General features: G+C 33.8%; 3 protein-coding genes across 5 annotated transcripts; all 3 read right to left on the bottom strand.

Annotated features, from left to right (window-relative positions):
- Window positions 1-6370: 6370 nt before the first annotated feature.
- On the bottom strand, window positions 6371-10465 carry LOC120278721 (polyadenylate-binding protein 2-like). Its single transcript, XM_039285450.1, has 6 exons — window positions 10145-10465; window positions 9956-10061; window positions 9699-9772; window positions 8003-8194; window positions 7795-7919; window positions 6371-6936 (listed from the first exon to the last, which is right to left on the bottom strand). Exons 1-6 carry the CDS (start codon window positions 10448-10450, stop codon window positions 6888-6890), a joined length of 852 nt encoding a protein of 283 aa, XP_039141384.1. The 5' UTR covers window positions 10451-10465; the 3' UTR covers window positions 6371-6887.
- A 118-nt stretch (window positions 10466-10583) lies between these two features.
- LOC120278720 (DNA repair endonuclease UVH1) lies at window positions 10584-16104 on the bottom strand. Of its 3 annotated transcripts, none has more exons than XM_039285448.1 (9): window positions 15195-16102; window positions 14765-14985; window positions 14562-14662; window positions 14249-14416; window positions 13122-13934; window positions 12819-12929; window positions 12527-12721; window positions 11490-11713; window positions 10584-11162 (listed from the first exon to the last, which is right to left on the bottom strand). In XM_039285448.1, exons 1-9 carry the CDS (start codon window positions 16064-16066, stop codon window positions 10952-10954), a joined length of 2916 nt encoding a protein of 971 aa, XP_039141382.1. In that variant the 5' UTR covers window positions 16067-16102; the 3' UTR covers window positions 10584-10951. The 3 variants fall into 3 exon arrangements, with proteins under 3 accessions (XP_039141382.1, XP_039141381.1, XP_039141383.1); XM_039285447.1 differs by having other exon boundaries at window positions 12461-12721; window positions 15195-16101; XM_039285449.1 differs by having other exon boundaries at window positions 10991-11162; window positions 11495-11713; window positions 12461-12721; window positions 15195-16104.
- Window positions 16105-18392: 2288 nt separating this feature from the next.
- Window positions 18393-21882, bottom strand: LOC120279244 (serine/threonine-protein kinase SAPK3-like). The gene is made up of 9 exons (XM_039286116.1): window positions 21702-21882; window positions 20544-20618; window positions 20023-20124; window positions 19861-19914; window positions 19676-19768; window positions 19503-19595; window positions 18981-19085; window positions 18790-18888; window positions 18393-18692 (listed from the first exon to the last, which is right to left on the bottom strand). The coding sequence occupies exons 1-9, from the start codon at window positions 21825-21827 to the stop codon at window positions 18495-18497; spliced, it is 945 nt and encodes a 314-aa protein (XP_039142050.1). The 5' UTR covers window positions 21828-21882; the 3' UTR covers window positions 18393-18494.
- Window positions 21883-22461: the final 579 nt, after the last annotated feature.

The following is a 22461-nucleotide window of genomic DNA, read 5'->3' as shown; positions in this document are numbered from 1 at the left end:
AGTACACCCAATTAATCTTTCAACATTAATTAATTTAAATAAATCCATTTTTTTATTTATTTAACTTTCATTAATATATATATATGAAATTATAGGAATAAGTATCTAGTGGAGAAAAAAAAAAGTTGATATATTTAATGATATAATTTGAGTGCTTGTAAAAACCCTTCATCTACGCGTGCTAGAATCATCCACGTGGCGCTCATCCAGGCCACAAGCATCACAGTGTTCACTCTTTCATCATTACTGTTTACGCGTGTAACCAGGGACCATAACTTAAACTATAACATAGTTATTATTTTTTTACATTTTACCCCTTATAAAAGTTTCAAATTACACTATTATGTCCTTTTCATCATCACCGTTTAGGTGTGTTTACAGGGACCATAACTAATTTATAACATATATAGTTCTTTTACATATTACCCATTCTAAAAGTTTTAATTACAAGGATGTTATTATAAAGTTATTTTTTTTTACTTATATAAAATCAAATTTAAGACGTTTTATAAGAAAAAAATAATGAAAAGGATAAGTGCAGATCTATGTTTTTTATAGAAGCACATATGCAACTTTTCTCACTTTTTTAAAGTTAAAAAGTAAAAAAAAAGATTTATAGAATAAACATATAATTTTTTCCTTGATAAATCTATTGAATTGATTTATTTAATTTCAATACCTTAAACAGCTCAAACCTTCATGTATTTGAAAATTCCACCTAAAAAGAACTTCAATGACTATTAACCATTCAATATATATGTATAGAAGATATAATATTTATTTTATAAAAGAATAGGACAACAATGTAGTTTAAGCTAATTAATGAAAGACAAAAGAATAAGGTTCATTTATTTTATATAATATCAATGCTAGAAGATGTGACTATGTTTTTATTCTGTAAAAGTCTAATATAAATTAAACTAATAATTAGATTCTAATTAAGTCTTTCTCTTTATATATATATATATATATATTGATAAATGCGGCAAGTCTATTTTTATACAAGAAATTTTTTTGACACTATTGTTTTTAATAGTTTTTGATCTGTTTCAAGTACAAATAATGAAAGTTCCATGAACTAAGTTTTATACAGTGGGATTAATGCCAGTGAACCAAAAAGCTTTGGTCTTTTCGTCTGTGTGTATATATAAATCTTTATGTATATCCCATTCTTGAAGAAAAAATACTAAAATTTTTAGGACTCTGGAAAAAGAAGAAGAAGAATAAAAAAAAATTAGAAAAAAAGAAAGATATGATTAGTAATTGAATTAGAAGCAAAGAAGGAAGTGGCCAACACTCACAAATTCACTTATTGAGATAAGACAGAGCTGAGGCACACAAGCACAAGTGGTTTATCGTTTATTTATTTTCTTTATTATTTTTTTAATCTTTATAGCTTTTTATAGATCCACTGTAACTAGCTAATCACTGAACTGTTAGTTTAGGTTTATGTAGGTTGATAAATTGATAGATTGATAGATAAACATTGATAATTATAAAAGGACAATGACATTGTGACTGTTAATTAGATCTAGATAAAGGTTTAAATAGATCAAAACAATAAAGTTTCTTGCTTGTATTATATGAAAGAGATTGACAAGATATAGAGATAGGGATATATGAATATATAAATAAATATAGATGTTACATATGGAGAAAATCTCTTTCATGTAATAGCATACTTGGTCTTTCCCATATTATTGAGACAATTGTTGAGAAATCATTCATGGATGGATATATAATAATGTAGAGGGAAAATAGATAGTCAAAATATAAATAAATAAATAAAAAATGTAAGACTATGTTTCAATGTACATGAATAAAAGTAGCAAGTAATTTGAAACTATTAATTATGATAATACAATGTGTAGATACATACTAATTCATAATTTATTTTAATTAGTAATATTATGTTCACTAAGTTGCCATACATAAAATTATGATTTAGATATGTTTATTTGTACATCAATAATAAATTATGTTTTGTACTCTATATATTTTTTATTTTTTAAATTTAGCGTGCTGATATAATTATCGGTTTATTTTGAATTAAAGAGAATATAAATAGAGAAAAAAATAGAAAATATGTTTTAAAAAGTATGGGTATAGTTATGTATTAAAAAAAGCTAGGACCATTTGCTTTTAATTAATAGTTGATCGATAATGCTAATTAAATCTATTTGTCTAATTCACATAATAATATTGATGATGCTAAATATTATGATTATATATAAATAAACATAAAATTTTGCTTTATCTATTTATTTTGAAGTCATAAGTTAATCATTGAAAGGAGTTTAGGGTTCACCATCAAAACAAGTTAAACATTAATCATGTCACAAGTGAACAAACGAAACCCTAGCTAGGAAGACGAGACACCAATTAATACTTTGTTTAGGCACTAATTATTGGTAATGATTTCAAAGCTAGTTTAGATTGATGCGAAAACAAGTTGATATATTGGGCTCTCTTTATCGCATTATCATACAACTTTCATTATTCCTACCAACTTGTTACTATTATATATATATATATATATAATTTTAAAAAAAATCACAATGTTTGAGTTGCTAAAATAAATGATTTCAAGTTAGAATTTTTATGTATACAAAAACTATTTACTAAGAAAGATTTATTTTTTATAAAACTCCAAGACCGAAAACAATGTCAACGTTACGTTCATATATATATATATATATATAGCAAAACATCTTCTATGGACGTCCATAGATAACAAATCTATGGGCATTCAATTATCAACCATTAGATTGCGATCTAATAACCGACATTGATGAACAGTAGTCAATGTTGGATGTTCATAAATAAATGGTCCTCATATATATATATATATATATTTGTAACTATGTGTACATAAACATATAGTCTATATATACAAATGAAGTCAGTCTTTTTTATATATACGGGTAGAAATGTCATTTGTTACAGATAATTGGATCCTATCTCAAAGGGATGTGTGTGTAATATTTGAAATTTGCAAACTATAAATATTGTAGATATTTATAAAAAAATTATGTAATCACTGCTATTTTACCATGTAAAAATTATATTTACTTATATTTCTATGTGAACAGTATAAATAATTATTGTTTGTTTATCATCCATGACAAAAATTTAACTAAAAGAATTTATGAAAACCCCATATTACCCCTCACTTTTCCCCTCAAATGGAGAGAGAAATATTGCTGAATTAAATATTAAATTGTCATATATAAATATACATATAAATATATTATATTATCCCCATTTAGTCAAATATTAGACTAATAGTTTATAATTAATTTAAGTTGGAAAGGATTTCCAACTAATTATTAAAAACAAATGATCATCTTCTTATATCACTCTCCATTATTTCTTCATATATATATTTATATATAAGTGGAATGTTGGTAGGTTTTGCATTAAAATGACAAATAAAACAGAGTTCATGGTCTGATTAGTAATTATTTTATTTTAAAAATATGCACTGACTTACAATAATTCAAAGGAAAAAATATATATATATATATATATATTAAAGAGAACTTGGATTGATTGATAGAAAAATAAGATTGGTGGGGTTTCCAAGTTAGTCAATTAAACTACATTTGAAGTATCCCAATTTGGAACATGTATTTCCAACGGTTCAAGAGTAAACCATTCTCTTAAGAACTCTTTGTTAACATTTAAAACCTGCATTCACTCAACTGTCAGAGATGGCACTAATTCCTAGTTCTGGTATAATTACTAGATCTCAGGGGTGAAAACCTAGACATCTAACTGTAAGTCCGTAAGGAGATGTAACAAGCTCCCTACGGCCACATGTATATTCTGGCTCACAACACTGAAACTATGAACTATTTTTTCATACATTGCTCCTTTACTAGACTCATTTGGAATCATTTTACTCAAATTATAAAGATACCACGTACCTCAACATCCTCGGTTGAACTATGGGGGATCTAGTGTAAAAGGCTCAACTCAGCAATCAGAGAATCTTGGAATCTTTTAGCTAGAGCTATCGCTTGGACTATTTGGATGGCAAGAAATGTCTGTATATTTGAGTTTAAATTACCTTATTTGTCTTCTATTATTTTGAGAATCACTCTCATGTTTTTTTTTTTACTAGTTTTCTACAGTCCTTGTAAGCAAGAAACAAAAGATGGAGGTCACTTCCGCTATGGTGAGGAGTAGCACTTAGTTCCACTGCTCTCTTACAGAGGCAGAGTTAACCAAACCCCTGATTCTCCCGCTGCCTAGTCTCCTCTATATCATTTCGCCATTGCCCTGCGAGGAGATCCTCTCTAGCCCAGTTGTTCAGGAGCTATACACTATTTTTAGTTTTTCCAATCCCTCTAAACTATGTGTTATTTCTTTTCACCTCTTTGTTATATATCTTCTTGTATGTACTATTTATTTGTGTTTTTAATAAAACAGTGGTTTATCGTTTTTTAAATAAAAAATAATTTTTAGCTTTAATTTAATCAATATTTCAAGAAGTGTTAATATTTTAAATTACCTTATTACAGTGAAATATAAGTAAGTAATATGGCATTCAACATCAAAATAATTTAAGTTCATTTTTTTTTTCTTTGACCCATCATACCACATCGAACCACTGGTCTCCCAATAATCATAGGTTCTTAACCAATCCAAAGAGGTACCCATATATATATAGATAAGAATTCAACTCAAAACCACTTGTTTAATATACCAATAATTTAAATAATTTATTTATTATCAAAATATTTTTATGTCAACCCTTCCATATGTATGTGTGTGTGTATATATATAAAATAATTTTGAAGGTGGATACACCAAATCAAAAAAGATTTAAATACTTGCAATCAAACATAGATTTAAGAGAGAAAAATGATGTCAAAAGGTTAGTTCCTCCAAATTAGAAAAAGGTGGTCTGCCATAACAAGAAAGAAGAGCACCTTATAATTGATGCAACCAATGCCATTCCCACATCTTAAAGTTCTCTTAAATCATTCACTCAAACACTAACCAAAGGTTCACACTAGTGCTTTTCTTTTTTTCTTTCTAAAAAAAAAAAAGAAAAAAGAGGAAAAAAAAATTAATTAATTAATTATCTTTCCTCCACTTGCATAGTAGCATCACTGGAACAGGGTCAAACCTTATCTTTTTCATATTTATAACTTCAATTAGAGAAGTTATTTTGGTACATAGTGAAATCTCATGACATGCTTGTCCTGTTTTATTTATAATTTTCTTTTTTAATTGATAAATGACATGCAGTACTTGCCATGCTTGTATAAAGCAAGTACTGTGTCTTTTGTTTCCTGCCTCTCATATTTTTTTATTTTATTTTATATATATATGTACTAAACTTGGTAATAAATGTAAAAAAACAAGAGAGAAAATTCTAATCATTAAATTCTAATCATTCATCATAAGCTTCTTCAATTTTCTCTCTTTTTTTATATTTATTATTTTTATATATTAAAATCTATCAAGAATGTAGTTTTAACTAGCAATTGAATGAGTGATTAAACTCATTGATACAAATTATATTATCACGAAAAAAAAACACCTACAAACACATACAAGAATGTAGGCCTAAGGCTATGAGCAAGTAGGGGACACTTAACACTGGGGTCCTTGGTCTAAAAGGCATGAAATTTTTTTCATTGGTGGAGAAGGATCCTAAGAAATAGTTTTTAAATACTTTATCCCTCTCTTCATATATATATATAAAACAACCATATAAAAGTAATGAAAATAAACAAAATAAACAATGTTCATTCATTACATATATATATATAAGTTTAGTAATAGTGTAGCATGGGAATAGAAGCCTAGAAAGGGAAGGGATATCCTTATTGTTAGTCAAAAGCAAGGACTGAGTCAAGAGAAGAATAAAGGCAGGGAATGACAACCTCTCATCTCATTCTTTCATACATGAAAAAGTACTGTAGAAAAAAAAAACTAAGTAAAGAGTGTGTGTTTTTATAATTATAGAGCAATGTTTAAGGACCACAAAAAAGGAATATTTGGTTTAGGTGCTATGCAGCTAATAAGATGCATGCATGCCTTGAATGATAGGCTTCTTCTTTGTGTTTTGTGTTTTGTTTTTGATTTTTTTTTTTAATAATTTTTATGTCCTTTTTTAAGCTGTTTAAAGTTCATAGCTTTCAAAGTGGGAAGACTTTTTATCATTAAATTTTGCAAACTGGAATGTTGGAATGTGTTCAAGTGCTGTTTCCACTGAAAGAATCCAATGCTCTCTTCAGTTAGTTTGGACCAGTCATGAGCTCAAGCACATCCAAACTGCCAGCTTTTTAGATTTTGTTTTTTTTTTTTCTTCTTTAAAAAAAATTAATAACTGTTAATACAAAAAAGCACCAACTTGAGCAAATATTTAAGTTTCACATAAACTTTAGCATAATAAACTTCCAATCAGTTTTAATAACTGTTACAATTCAACCTACCAAGTTTTTGCATAAATACAAACAACAACAACAACAGAATGAGATCCTTAATCTGGAGATTCAGTAGTTAAGTAGGCATAACTTAAACATGATGAGCAATTGATCCTCAATTCACAAAACAAATGATCAAACTACACAATCATTATCACTAATCATCAGTCTTCCGGTTGCTAAAACATCAATGTATTATTACCAAACTTTTGTATCTGGCTTGATGCTCAATCCTGTCTTCTCTCATTGTTCAAAAGAGTGAATTCAGTGATGTTTGCTGGTTTTGTTGCATGCTGTTTGATCATGAAAACTAAGATAATACAAGTGATGCGAGAATGCGTCGATGTTCTCACATCTGTCCAGCTTTTAAGAAACACAATTAGTGAAACAGAGTGTATAAGCTGGATAATTCCATGACATGGCCAAACATATAACATGGAGATCTCAAAAATATGGCCTGTAGCGCATAGGCCTCCTGAACCTTGGAGCCTTGCTGCATATAAAAGACGGAACATAAAGTGTCAGTTTTAAATTTTAACAGTGCAATGGTGCATAATGTGGCAAAACCAGTAGCCAAATTGGGCAGAAACCACAAGGAATGCTTTATATGTTCTTGTATGGATTAGAATCTAGAATGTGTAGTAAAACATGGCACATGCATATGTCTCGTTTTATATGCAACACCTTTCATGCATGCATATGTGTTTCACTGCACATCTAATAGACATTTCATTGAGCAATTCTTAGAGCTCTTCTCATGCATGTCTGGCAAAACCATTTCCATTTTCTCAAAGTCTGCACTACAATCTGTCGGTAGATCGGTTGAATGCTTTTCAAGCTTGAATCTAAACAGAAGCGAATATCAATGACTATCTACAATGTAGTAATAATGCCAACACATTATAAATTTATAATAGTTTGTTTAAACCTGAAGATAGACTGGAGCCTGATTTCAAATATACAGATTTTGTAAAACCCTGACAATTGATAACTTACAAGCATATCATCAGTTAGCCTTAGAGACTAGGGATAACCTTGGAAAGAAAACCATCAAGAATTTTTCAAATTGTTTCTACCGTATGAGATGATGCACATTTCCACTAGGACAGAAAAATGGGGAGAGCAATGAGTCCTATCTATATTGAATATCATTCAAATCTTTTCTTAAAAACTGAAGCTCGTAAAAAGTTCTTATTTCTTCATAATCTTCCATAAATGAATAAAAAAATAGAAGTCAAAGAAATAAAACTGATTGATTAGTGATAGAAAGATCATAAAATCACCCATCAGTATTCCTTTGTCAGGCCTACATAAACAAGGAACTAAAAAGTTTAAAGAAAATATTTCATACCCATATCCAAATGAGGGATAGGGAGCTGGCATGAAAGGCCTTCGTGATCGAAAACCCATGTATGGATTTGGCCGACGCCCCCTATATTGCTTCATTCCAGGAATATTGGTTCTTTTAGCTGAGACCTGCAAAAAGAAAAGTAAATAAACAAACAGAAAATTAGGTATGTTAAGTTAGAGTAAAAGGTTTTCATTCAACAATTGAGAACCTTTAATTGGCGTCCATGCAATTCTGATTCATTTAGTAGGATAGCATTCTGAACAGCATCAACTTCAACAAATTCCACATAGGCAAATCCCTTAGGTTGGCCAAATTTATCAGCTAGAATTGTCACTCTGTTAACTGTCCCACAAGACTGAAAATGCTGCTGGACTTCCTCTGGGGTGCACCCATAATCTACCTGAAATAAATTAGTGAGTATTGTTAAAACATGTTGTTAGATGCAAACTAAACCAGCATTGCATATTCCAATTCAGCCCACAAGCTTAGGTTGATAAGATGAGAGACCCAAACTTAACATATTCAAGTCAAACTTACCACTTAATCAATGTGGGATTATTAGTTACTTGAATTCACCCCTCTATGAGTTGGTCTATTTTAACAAACCAATTACCATATTAAATGTATACAAACAGATTGTATGGGCCCAATTAAACCCACAAATTTAAGCTAATAGAGTAGGAGACCGGACTTGCATATTCAAGTTCAAACTTACTATTTCACCAATGCAGGGCTATTAGTTATTCTAATAAGTATTCTTGAACTAGCAATGACAAGGGAAAAAAAGGTGCCTATAACTTGGTAGAGTTCAAAGTTCCTTTCTAGTCTTGGAAATGAATAGATTAATCATGTTCAACTCTCATTTATGTGATGGTGTGATGAAATATTTATGAGTGAAGAAATTGTAAAAGAACCCATACTTAGAAGGATGACAGAGAAAAAACAACAATGTTAGATTCTAAATTTATAATATAGCAAAATAATAAACTTGACTAACTGATAGTTTAATGGAAGTATGGAAATTTAATCATCCAACTAAGAAAAGGAATGTTTTGAAACTTTCGTCTTAATTGCTCATAAATCATTGAACACAACAACACATGTAAGGAACTCTACTTATATTAAAAAAATATTAAATTTCCAAAAAAAAAGTGAAATCAAGCAATTAAATTTGGTTATGTAAGTGACTTCTAGTAATTATTAAATGAAAAAACAATAAGACATATAACGACCTACAAAAAGGAGGGAACATATGCAAGGCTGGTTTTAGACATATCAATGAAAACGTAAGGAAAAGATAATGAGCTGATCAAGTATACTTGTCAATATATACATGTTCCAGCATATAATGGAAAGTTTGGGTTCCAACCCATGAGAAAAACCATTTCCAGGCCCCTCCCCCTGTGCTACTCTTAAAACAGTCTAGTTATTTTTCTGTCTCCCTCCTTTTTTTTGGGTGCGTGTGTGTGTGTGTGCGAGGGAGAAACAAGCCCACAATGTTTGCCCAAATGCTTCAACCATAAGCAGACAAATAAATGATCTATCCTTCTCACAATTCACTTCTCTAAACCAAACTAATGATCTGAAACATACACTTTTGCACAATCTTTGTGGACTCAAACCCACTCAAGCTTATAAAAGAATATTTTCATGCATAATTGGCCCGTTAGATAAGGTTGCAACTTTTTTCACTATTAGCTTCTTCCATACCAAACCTAATGCACCAAAATATATAACCGTGCACTCACTCTTGAAGATTCAATCCCATTCAAGCTTCAAAAAGAAAATTTGTGCACACATGATGCCTCACTAGTATAGGTTACATTTAAGCATAAATCTACATGGCAAATGAACTTACATCATCAAAATCAAGGAATTGAAGAACAAGGGACAAAGAAACTTACATTACCAACATAGATTGAACGAGAATCCACCTCCTCCTTTTCAGCTTGGGTTGCAGCAGAACTTGAAGATTCATCTTATATGATACAAAAGCACAAAAAAGTCACAAAAAACAGCAACAAAAAGTACCCTGGACTTATCCACAAGACCAAAAAAAACTTCAAAATCACTTTTTGATCAAGAGAAAATCAGAATAACGGCAAATTATAAGATAAGACAAATCAATCAAAAGGGAATATAAAGCTATCTAAATGAATACCAAAGGCAGGGGCGCCCATTTCTTTGGCGACCTTGTCGTGCATCTCCTGAAGAGCATCAGTCTCCTCCTCGATGGCCCTCAATCGCTTCTTCAAATCCTCAATATTCTACAAAAATCAACCAAAAAAATCATTCTCAAAACCTAAAAAAAGAATTAAAAGAGAAAAAGAGAAGGGGAAAGGAGAAAGACCTCGGTGCCGGAGGAATCTTGGGGATCGTGATCACCACCGTCGCCATCGTCATCGTCGCCATCCATGTAGGGCTCGTCGGCGGGGATATCGGCGCCATAGACCTCGTGCTCTTGATCCATCGCTGCAGCTTCGAGAGCTGGAAAAATTGGGGATCGAGATCTGACGATAGTGAAGCGTGGAAAATTTGGGCGGCGGATAGCAGGGGCATTCTGGGCATTATCATTTGTAAGTTTGAGGTGTATAGCGGGAAGAGTGGGCGACACGAGGGCGTTTTGGGACTGAAAATGACCACAAAGTTTGGACATGAGGGCATTTCAGGAATGAAATCTTTGAAAATTACCACATTTGGCCCTTTAGATTAAGATAAAAATAAAAATGGAAGTAAATAGAAATTTTAAGGAGATTTTTTTTTAATTATCTATGTACCATAAATTCAAATAAAATAGAATGCTCTTTTATAACTAATTTATTACATTAAATTGTCCAGTGGATCACATACACTGTCTAGTGAGGTAATTTCAAACACTAAGATGGACCATTCCTTTTACATGAAAACACACATAGACTCTGAAACTTTCACTACTTTTAATCCTTCTCAATAGCACATAGATAAATTAGGGCACATCAATGCAGAGTTTGTTGGCACATAAATTAACAATATTATCAATGAAAAAATGGGGGAAAAAAATCTTTGTGCCGCATGAATTACTAATAGGCATTGTGCCACAGCGACCACGGTACTATCTGTAGAAACCGGGAAGTGCGAGGTTGATATCTGCATCATCAAGTATTGTTAGTCGAAAGAGTTACAGTAATGTGGGAAACTTTGCGTCAAGGAAGTCCTTCAATGTCCGAGCTAATTTTTGACCTCCCATCAGTTCTGCTAACCTCTCGATAGGAAGAAGAGCGAGTTCAGCAAGGCTATTGCATCCATCCATCAGAGCTCGGTAATTTGAATCAGTCACACCGGGTAGGCGTCTCAAGAATTCAACAGCAGATGTGTTGTAATTTTCGGCTCTGGAAAGAAAATTAAATCGTGTGAAATATTTGTCAAACTGAACATGTATTAAGAACATTATGTACAGAAAGAACACATTCTTAAAAGAAATTGCAAATGACTTGAGGTGCAATGAAATCTTTACTCCAATGAACTTAACGTTAAAATTACTTGTCATCCATTTCTGTTAAAAAGGGATTCAGAGGCTCCTATGAATTTTGATGGGAATGTTCAGTAATGGGTTTGAGGTCGTCCTTTTAACATCTAATGGATTAATTTATGCTCTACAGTTAGAAGTCTAATTCATTTATCACTTGTAAAATACTGATCTTGGTTATGCTTCTTACCTTACATCATTTTCTATGACTCCATCTTCTGATGGTACACCAACTCTTATTGCTTTAGTTTCATCTGGTTCATCTTGATTCATCTTCAATGAAGCAAATATTTCTGCTGTTGCATGAACACTGCGGGACCAGACAAGCCGTAGGCGGGGGAAATGTAAAACGAGCAATGACAGCTTTGATATAATACTTGTTGGAGAAACATCATCACTGATATCATTTGCAGACTGCAAGAAAATGTACACTAATTAATTTCCTTGCCTATCAGCAAAATAGTTACATTTTTACAGGTAAAATTTCATGTAGAGTTCATTGCCCAAGTACCATCTAGAGACAAATAACCAGGAAGTCAGTGCTTCATGAAAATTCTCAAGTTCTTATTTCAAAATGTGTCAGTCCTGAAGAAAGATATATGCGTGTGGCGACCGAGCAGATGGATAAAAAGTTTCTTCTTCCATATAGGAAAAAATTGGATGTATCAGCTTAAAGATGAAACTAGTCCTTGCCCATCTCAAAATAAATTCTAGTATGTATGCAAGAATCAAAATGATGAGAAATATTTATCTTGCCAATGAAGGGAATATTTTGTTATCCTCCAGACATATCTCCTTTTGTGTACAGAAATTGAATTTTCAAATAACAATATAAGCAAAAATGTTCAAATAGCCAGTTTATTTGTTTATCATTGAGACAGAAGCATCAAGTTTAAACTTCTAAGTCATATTAGAAATCAACAATCCACAAAATGTTATTTAGTATGTCCGCAGATAAATATTAGAGCAAAGCATCACTTCTAATGCACAGATAATAGTGGCAGAGAATATTGTCAAATTTAAGGCCATTTATTAAAATTCTGTTCAAAAGTAATAAAGACAACAGTCAAGGACATGATGTATATGTGCTCAAGATCGTTAATGGATAAAATTCTGCTACCAACTGAAACGCTAAAACTCAAAAAACCTGATATTTACTACCTGAAATGAAAAGCTCTTTTCATGAGAGAACTCAATCAGAAGCACAGGCATCCTGTAGTAGCGTACCATAGTTTCCACCTGATGATAAAGACGACCTGATGCAAAGCTCTGAAATAGATCTGTAATGCTCTTTCTCTCAACACAAATCATTGGTGAAAGAACATAGTCTCCGACTTCTAAAGTAACAGGTATAATTCGCATGCCCTTTTGGTGTAGAACATTGGGAAGGCTACTCATAAACTCCCTCATGTCCACTATAACCTGTACCACAATTGATTGAGAAAGATTTAATATTTCTATGTCCATAAACTTGTATAGAACTACAAACTACACGAGTTTTTTTTTCCTTAACATCCACCTGCATTTCTTTCTCAACCGTCTTTCTACCACCTGCCTTTCTAGTCTGTGAATTTTGTAAACCATGAAGGTCAGGCTCGCTGGAAGATTTTAAACCAATACATCTCCCATCCTGAAAAGAAATCCAAGTTTAATAAATTATATAACCAATTGTATTACCAGCAAATAACCTGCCAAGACAACAAATTGCATTATCTCTGAAGCAAAAAACTGCAAAAACTACACTAATGTGGATCTAAATCAAACCAGAGCAACTATGATCAACAGGATTCAACAACAGATAGTAGAGGCAGCAAGGCCAAACCTGATCAACAGGAATCATCATCAAAGATTTCTGCCTGATCAAAGATTCAAATGCTGCATTCTCCCGGCGAATGCTTGCCTCAAATTTCTGCACCTCAGTGGAATCTTCATAAAACAGAAAATAGACTTTCAACTTCCTAGAGGGATTTTCTGCCTTATAGACTTCAATTTCCCTGACAAAGGCAATGTCAGGGTGGTAAACAACAATTGCAGATGGCTTCCAGACATCAAGAATATGTTTATCACTTTCTAAGGCGTAAAACTGCACAGGAGGAAGTGGCTTTGCGCAAACGGACTCTGAAATATCATGATCTTTGGAATGCCTTCGCAGAACAGCTTTATCAGTTGATGCATCTAGTAAAGACCTTTCCTCCAAATCAGTAGCATCTTCTGTGTCTTTCTCAGCACCTTGAATTTCAATTGCGGAACATCCTTTACCAATCACTTTATCATCACCAGGGTTTTTGTGTCTATTGATAGGAGTCTGACCCTTACTGGAAGCTTTCTTGGACCTCCCTCTTCCTCTACCTCTACATTTTCTAGACCTCCCTCTTGTTGCACATGGGTCAGAGCCATCCCCAACACTAATTTCTTCACTTGCTAGATGGCTGATCTCTGATGCTGCAGCCAAAAGGGCATCATTTTCAAGCTTTGATATGCTGCTTGGGTCAGTATTTTCATAAGGGCCATTAGCAACCTCTCCATTCAGTATGCCAAAGCCCTTAGGTTCTTGATTTTTCTTCTTACTACGCTTTTGTAGGCCATGCAGTTCAGCCTTACCCAATAAGTATTTCCCCCATTCTTCTCGCATAACCTATCCAGATAAAATAAAAAATAGTGATCTATACTATACATTCACTAACTAGGGCATGAGCAGTTAACATGAAAGTAAATTCAATGTAAAATGCTGTTAAAGCCTAGACAAGAAAATATTTTATATTTGAGGAATGATGTTTGAGAAAATGCACATTTACCCACTGGAGTCAAATAACAAAACCAGAAAATATATAGCGTAAAGCTGAAACATATATTTGTTTGAAAGATACTACTCGACAGAAGAAAATTATGCTGCAGTTCAACATAGTTAAGAAAGGATTTGAAATTAAAAAGTTTAAAGATATAACATACTTGGTGTGGGCCTTTTGTGATGCAGGCTTCTAATTGCAAGCATGATCTCTCATCTTTGCAAGCTACCATTACAATACCAGTATCTTCTCCAGTATCTTCAATCCCAAGTTCATCTTCTCTTGACAAAGCTACTTTTCTTCGCTCTTCTTCTATCTCTTCCAATAATTCCTAATACACATAATTCCAAATATATTGGATTAAAAACATAAACAAAACAAAGCCGTTTTCCATCAAGAACTGAACCTGTCATTGATCATTGATAAATGCAATCAATGCAGTCACATTAAGAAAAGCTTATTAATCACTCACTCACTCTTAACACCTTCCATTTAGGTGCTTCTTCCAAAACTTCCTCCAACATTACACCACTGTTTATGTGGCCCTTCCCGCCATCAGAACAAGATGCCTCATTTTCTGACCATCAAATATTCCAATGTAAGTGTAACTTTTAGGATTAATACGGAATAAGTCATGAATGGTTCAGGAAAAATGAAACGAGTACAGATAATGTACCACCTCTGTTCTTATTATTATCATCATTCACCCTCCTTTTCTTGTTTGCAGCACTCTTACTATTCATGCTGATCTTTGAACCATCTGCTCGCAACACGTGATAAACCCGCTTTTTTGCAAACTCAAATATCTTATAACTTGACTCTGCATAAATCCAGATCGATTTACCTCCCTCTGAGACTCTAAGTGTGTCCAAGTATTTCAGAAATGTTACAGCATCATACCTGCTCCAAATTCCATCAAAACCACCATTCTTCACTTAGTCTAGAATGAGACATACTAAAGCTCATCAAAGAATCAAGTCATTTTGATATCAGAATGAAGCAAAATCAGATTGATTGACGAAGATGACCAATCACAAATCAAAAAGCCCAACTATTTTGCAATGAGCTTTTTCAAAAGATAGGTAGCAAAAAGATGGAAAATTTTTCACCTAACAAGATAATCCACCAGCTTTCTGAGCGTCTTGAGATCATTCACCAGCTGCTTGGTCTTCTTCCCAAGAGTATGCCAAATGGGATCAAGTTGCTGCCTAACAATCTCATCAAACGACTTGAACAACCCATTCTCCACAGTGAGGTCATCAACATCAACCTTATTCGTCCGCCTCAGCTCCCTCAGACACGCCCCCATCGCCTCCAGCGCCGCGCTCTGCACCCCCTTCATAGCGGCCGTCATCGGGACTCTCACATCAACCACCTCCGGGGGATCCTTCTCAAGATCCGCCGACACAAGGACATGAAACCTCGGCCAAAGATGAAGCTTCTTAATATAAAGAGACTTCAAAATGCGCTCCGGCTTAGAGAACCCAGACGAGAGAGGAAGGGGGCGATCAGAGAAGGCAACAACGGAGGCGCGAGGGGAGTGCCGGCGGAGAAGGCGTGCAATGAAGGCCTCAGGCGAGGTGTCAGAGAGGCGATGAGCGTTGAGGATAATGAGGGAGGAGATGGAGCCAGGGGGAGCACGGGGGAAGAGGAGGTCAGCGATGAGGACGCGGGCGGTGACGAAAAAGGCAGCGCCACTGGAGTATAGAGCGGCACGTTGGTTCCCGGGTAGGTCTCCGGCGAGCTCAGAAGGGAGGTTAGGGTTAGGGTTAGGGTCTTGGAGGCGTTGAAGGGACTGGAGAACGGAGGATTTCTGGGAGTCGGAGGCGGAAAGGAAGAGGATGGAGCCGGAGGAGGAGTGGTGGACGATGAGGAGAGAGGCGGCGATGGAGTGGAGGGGGAGGCCGGCGGAGACGACGACGAGGCCGCCGTGCGGATCCTCGAGAAGATCCGATAAGATTTGCTCCTCGAACGGGAGCATCGCTGCGTTATCGGGTTTGGGGGTCAAACCCGCGGAGTTTATAAAGGCCCCGGTCTGGTGCTCCGCTGGACTGGGATAAAGATATATATGGAAAATTTTTTGATAGCGCACCAAACTTTTTGACGAGGGCATGATCACCTGAGAAATTTTGAACTATTTTTAATGATCTAATGTCAAAATTTTATGTTAGAATGTGAGATGAAATTACCAATTTAGCCGATAATGTGTCATGCAAAAGAGAGTAAATCGGCCACATTAAGATTACCATCTAGGGTGGTCTGTTTGATATCCAAAAACTACTCAGCAATAGTCAGACAAGTGGGTAATGTAGGAGTGAATCAAAAAAGTTTGGGTAGAGCCAGATCTAAGTGTTGGATAGGTAAGAGCCATGTAGTAAGAGGAGTAGTTATGAACCCTGTAGACCATCCCCATGGGGGCGGTGAAGGAAGAGCCCCCATTGGTAGAAAAAAACCCACAACACCTTGGAGTTATTTTGTGCTTGGAAGAAGTAGTAAAAGAAAAAAAATATAGTGATAGTTTTATTCTGCTGATGTGCTACTCAAATCAACATGTTGGATATGTTGATGTGCTTCTCAGATGAACACACTGCTGGGTACTAAGAGGTCTCTAGTTCCCTTAATAGTTAGTATGTGCATATGCGGTACTGATGTGTATGGTTATCTTATTATCCTAGTTGATTTGTATTGGGAACTATGTTATTAATGTTTTGTGTACTGTGTCAGTCACATGGGTCTATATTGACTCTTGTAAGTTTCATTTGAATTTCAAGCAAGTCAGGCAATAGTTCCATAGAGAGTTCCATCTTCATCTCCTCCTTTCTTCTTGCTATCTTCTTTATCTGTTTGTTGTATTCTCTTGTTTTAAGTTTTAACAGTAGTATCAGAGCTTGGACAATCATAGCAGATGCTGGTAGCTCATCTCAGACTCCTGTACCAATATTCAAAGGGGACAACTTCAACCTCTGGTGTTTGAAGATGAAGACTATGTTTAAATCTACGAAGCTATGGAACATTGTTGAGAATGGATTTACTGAAGGGGGGGCAGGATGAAGAAGCAACTGAAGAACTTCGTGTACAAGATGCTAGCGCTCCCTATGTTATTCAACATGGACTTGAAGAATGGATTCTCATCCGTATTGGCCTATATATTTGAAACCATTCATCTTGTAGTGCAATTGGTGCAATGACTCCCTATGAAGCTGTCTTTGGGCAGAAGCCTTGAGTGGGACACCTCCGTGTGTTTGGTTGTGTGGTTCATACACTAGTTGATTCTCAGAACCGCCAAAAACTAGATCCCAAAACTCACAGATATGTGTTCATAGGCTATTGCGAAGAAACAAAGGGGTATAAGCTCTTTGATCCTGTGACCAGAAGAGTCAAAGTCAACATAAATGTTTGACTGGCCCAAGGCACATGTTGATGGAGTCCCTGAGTTCATTACTGTCAACACAATTCAAGACCATCTAGAGAAATCAACATCAAGCAATTCTACAGCTTTACTTGATCACTATACGTCTTCATGCAACATCTCTGGTGATACTGACTCTCAAACAAGATATAGAACTCACATTGATATATATAACACATGCAACCTTGTTCTTTCGGTCTCAGATCCCACTTCATATGAAGACACTGTGAAGCATGATGAATGACAAGCTGCCATGAATGATGAACTAAGTGCTATTATTCGAAATCACATGTGGGAGTTAACTAATCTCCCAACCGGCAAATAGGAATTGTTATGGGCTAACGGCGGGAATTGAACCCGCGCATGGTGGATTCACAATCCACTGCCTTGATCAAAGAATTTTTGGCATTTATATTATCAAAAAAATAAGTCATAATCTCACTGGGTAACTACTTGGTAAAATCAGATTGAAGTTAGATAATTATTTTTTATTCAAAATCTTAAAAAAAAAATAAGTCATAATCTCCCAGTAACCACTTGGTAAAACAAGATTGAAGTTAGATAATTATTTTTTATTCAAATTGAAGTTCAGACCCATAATGAAAAGGTAACATGGTTTGGTATTCTGTCAAAAAAAAAATTGAACCTAATTTATACTAAAATAATAGTATTTTATAGTATTGTTTTTTGTTTTTTTGTTTTTGAAAGAAAATTTTTATTTGAAGTTATTTAATCGAATATTAATTTAATGAAGATTTTAAAAATTAAGTTTATGATAGATCTTTATAAATATTCATGATAATATATTTAGAAATAAAGACTTCATTCTTTAAGAAGAGAACAAATAACAATCAAAAGAGAGAAAAAGTCATATGATATTTACAACAATTTAATCCAAGCATGTTCAGACCGTACTTTTGCATATCAATGTTCATAATAAACAAAGACAGCATTTACAAGAATATGCAGCTAGCAATGTAATGATACAAAATCAAGTTATTCAGTAATCATAATCTGTGCTGTCAAGACTTTCGATCGGTTTCTTTGCTTCTTCAATTATGTGCAGTATTTCTTCTAAACTCTGACTGCGCGGGTCGATGTCTGAATCATTGTAGTCAGGTTCATCAGCTTTCATAAACTCTTCAGGCAGCTTCTTTGTAAACCAGGGATGCTTTTTTATTTCTTCTGTTGTGATCCTCTGCAATGTAATTCAATTGCAATCAGTAATCAGTAATCAGTAATATTTTTTGTTATTTAGTGAAGAGGATGAGTAGTTTTAGTGATGAGAAACAGACCTTGGATGGGTCGGCAACGAATATCCGGGAGATAAGATTTTTACATTCAGCTGATAAAGCCACATTATCTGGAAAAGAGTACTGGACATTCTTTATTTTCTGTTGAATAAAGTATCAAAGTGGATTTAGTTACAGTCTTTGTATTAAAATTTGTATTTAAAAAAAAAGAGGATTTAGTTACAGGAACATACAATGATTGCGCTCCGAATGTCTTTCTTATCGTCAGGATCTTGAAATGGGTATGAACCAATGAGCATAACAAACAATGTGACACCGCAAGACCAAACATCAGCCATCTGAGATGAAGTTTGAGCTTAGAAAAAAAGCAATGGATATTTGAAAGAAAGAGGGATTAAAAGAGAAGGCAGGTCTCATCCAATAACTTAATTAAATTAATGTGACTATGACTCTGGCAAAAAATCTACATGTTTGAACTACCTGAAAAGTATATAATTCTTTTTTAAATCTCCTTTGGTTTTACTTATAATCACAATGAGCTTCTCATTCATCATGAATTGCAGAAGCAAGTAGTGAAAAATTCATTTCCAATTGCAGGTTTCTACAGAATTTAGCTATCTAGAGGGGTGCCTGTCATTTGTTGGATATATGCTTAGTTCAAAATGCTTAGGCACATAGTTTGTCTCAATATTTCAACCATGTAATACAGAGATAGTAACATCCAAAAAAAGATTTCAAATAAAATAATGAATTACCTTGCCATCATACTCCTTCATGGCCAGAATCTCAGGTGCTATATAAGCTGGAGTACCTATTGTTGATTTTGGTTGAGAATGCAACAAACCAGACTGCGATTTCAAAGGCGATGTTTCAAGAGTTATACATTCATCCTGTTAATCAAACTAAAGAAATTTGTTTAAAATATTACCTTTGAGTAACCAAAGTCACATATTTTGAGACGCGGAATTGGATCTCCATCCAAGAGTATATTTTCTAGTTTAAGATCACGATGACATATTTCCTGCGTTGACAAGGACTCTGAAATCATATTTCTATATCATAAAACAGTAATTCAATTATTTTTATCACACCATAAAGTTCAGAATAATATACCAGTGAGTGGCAGTAACTAACTCCAGAAATCAACTGCTGAAAGAAAAATCTGGCCTGTTGAAGATTTAAAGGAGATGAAGAGCATGATTAGGCATGAAAAAAGACATTAGACATTACATGACACGAATCCATCAAATATGAAAATAAAAGGCTTTAACTGACCTCATCCTCACTAAATTGACCGTTGTAGCATATCCTATCAAAAAGCTCACCACCGGCACCAAATTCCATAACAATAGCTAGATGTGTCGGTGTTAGCAGGACCTGCAATGTTTATATAATCAATGCAAACCAATTTGATGTAGACACAGAGATTATAACCAACTGAGCATAAGTAACAGGACCCAGTAAATCAGTACTAAAGTTAAGATTTCCCAAACAATGCCAGAAGTCAGAGAAACACCAGGACAAGAATATCAACCTAACAATGTAGATTGAATAATTTTGAATATCTAGTAGCATGAGCATGAATTGCATAATGAAGATTTTACTTCATTAGTTCATGAGCAGATCCACCTGTTTGGTGAAAACATGTGAAATCAAAAGGTTTCCAAAAGTTGGCATGAAACTAGAGTCATTGACAGTCACAGTCTCAACATTGAAATCACATCACTAACTTTTGCTGAACTAATAACAGGGAAATTGGAAAAAGAAAAATATCAAATAAAATGAGCTGAAGTTACCTCTCTAAACTGGATAATATTGGGATGCCTTAGGGACCTGTGATTAATGATTTCCCTCTGTACTTTTTCATCAATCTGAAGCCAATTACCAAATAGAAGGTCAGAAAATAATAATGAGGATGTTAAACACAATAGAAAGAAGAATAAAAGGTCCTCTAAAATAACTTCTCCACGTTTTGATGTAAATCAAAAAACTATTTAAGCAACATATTGAGTGATTTCAGGATCTAAAGCAGAGAATTTATCCCATTTTTTTGAACATATTGTGCTTTCATACCTAAAGGAAACACTCTTATCAACCACAAACCAGGAGATCACTTATAAAATTGATCATATTAAAGAAAAACAAGACTTTAGGTTATTGTCTAAAAATATTCCAACAGTTTCCTGCAGTTACCCTAGGGAAACAGTATCTTCTTTACTCCACATCAAGATTGGCAGTTTTTATTGCACCACAAGAAAACTTTTTTTTTCTTACATAAGAATTTCAAACTATCAAACCTAAGCCCACTGGTTGTTGCAAATCAGTGCATGGGTGAGGTACAAGGTTGGATCCATGCATAGGGCATTAAAAATTCTGTAGCAATAATGTAGTAATTATGTTTGTGTACTGTTTCAGGCCTAGATACCCTCTTCTCCAGAGTTGTATGGCAAAGGGTCTTTCAAGTTACTTATGGTGCACCACATAAAGTCATTCACAGCGCTTGTTGCTTTTGGGAAAAGATATATATATATATATATAAGGCAAACCATCATCAAACCATCAAAAGAGAAAAGAAAATGATTTTAAGCCAAAAAGAGAATGTTCTTTGAATAACTTCATCTTTCCCACTATGCTTTTCATCCCAAAATCCAAATAAGAATAAACTTTATACGATCCAAAGCCAAAACCTAAATTTCAGCCCCCCGACAAAAAAAAAGTAAAATTTTCAATTTCAAAGGCTCTTTTCCTCTCTCACACACAAAGAATTCACGAAACTGACTCCAAAACCAGGCTGAAAAAGAGAAGAAATTACACATAATTAACACTCCCAAATCAAAATCAAAACAAAACCCAGAAACAAAATCAACACAAAAACAAACAAATTACATAAAAATAACAATAAAAATCAAAACAAACATCAATTCTAGCAACAAAACTAAAATTAATCGCAATACCTTCTTCCCCCTCTCAATATACTTGATAGCAACGAGCTCATCGGTCTTCTTATCCTTCACAAGCCTCGCCACCGATGATGTCCCTGTCCCAAGGCACCTCAGCGGCTCGAACCTCTCCTCCTCCATCTCCAAAAGCACCACCAATTGAGCAGAGACGACGCAAAGACGCAGAGAAACTCGCAAAGAATAAAAGAGCTTTTCTTCGATTGCGGCGCAAGATTGCCTTTTTATATATAGTTTCGTGCTTTTTTTCTCTAAAGACCCTCTAAATCTATATAATTACAAAGAGATCGTTGTTATTTAACTAATAATCATAGTTAGTTCTAAATTTTAATCCTGATCGAAATCTTATTTAAATTTGATTTAATTTTCATTATTTTAATTTTAGTCAGAAATTAGTTTTAAATTCTGTGATAAGACAAGTCCTAGTAAACATGGAATTCTCATTTTAAGCCCTCTAAATTTATATAATTAAATTTCATGTGGCATAGTTAGTACTAAATTTTAATCCTGATTGAAATCTTAATAATATGTGAAATAATTAATATTAATATTTATTTTTTTAAGTTTGATTTCATTTTCAATTTTTTAAATTTAGTCAGAAATTTGTTTTAAATTCTGTGATAAGACAGGTCCTAGTAAAAATAAAATTCTTATTTTAAGCCCCTCTAAATCTATATAATTACAAAGAGATCCTTGTTATATAATTAAATTTCATGTGGGTTCGGAATCATAGATAATTCTAAATTTTAATCCTGAT

This window comes from Dioscorea cayenensis, chromosome 16 (assembly GCF_009730915.1).
Source record: "Dioscorea cayenensis subsp. rotundata cultivar TDr96_F1 chromosome 16, TDr96_F1_v2_PseudoChromosome.rev07_lg8_w22 25.fasta, whole genome shotgun sequence".
Taxonomy (NCBI): Eukaryota; Viridiplantae; Streptophyta; class Magnoliopsida; order Dioscoreales; family Dioscoreaceae; genus Dioscorea; species Dioscorea cayenensis.
Note: the sequence above shows the minus strand (reverse complement) of the source record. Positions and strands in the feature narration are given on the sequence as shown.

Bases quoted from the DNA above. Each gene is read 5' to 3' on its own strand.
- LOC120278721 (XM_039285450.1), bottom strand. From the start codon at position 10,450: ATGTCCAAACTTTGTGGTCATTTTCAGTCCCAAAACGCCCTCGTGTCG. The intron at 7,920-8,002 runs GTTCTCAATTGT...TTCTTTTTGCAG, and splicing joins TGCATGGACGCCAATTAAAG to GTCTCAGCTAAAAGAACCAA. The intron at 6,937-7,794 runs GTATGAAATATT...TTTTATATGCAG, and splicing joins TATCCCTCATTTGGATATGG to CAAGGCTCCAAGGTTCAGGA.
- LOC120278720 (XM_039285447.1), bottom strand. From the start codon at position 16,066: ATGCTCCCGTTCGAGGAGCAAATCTTATCGGATCTTCTCGAGGATCCG. The intron at 14,663-14,764 runs GTGGTACATTAT...TTTGATGGTCAG, and splicing joins TGATAATAATAAGAACAGAG to AAAATGAGGCATCTTGTTCT. The intron at 11,714-12,460 runs GTAGTAAATATC...ATTTTCTTGCAG, and splicing joins AAAAGAGCTTTTCATTTCAG to TCTGCAAATGATATCAGTGA.
- LOC120279244 (XM_039286116.1), bottom strand. From the start codon at position 21,827: ATGGAGGAGGAGAGGTTCGAGCCGCTGAGGTGCCTTGGGACAGGGACA. The intron at 20,125-20,543 runs GTAACTTCAGCT...TAAACATTGCAG, and splicing joins ATATTATCCAGTTTAGAGAG to GTCCTGCTAACACCGACACA. The intron at 19,769-19,860 runs GTATATTATTCT...TTGTCAACGCAG, and splicing joins TTAGTTACTGCCACTCACTG to GAAATATGTCATCGTGATCT.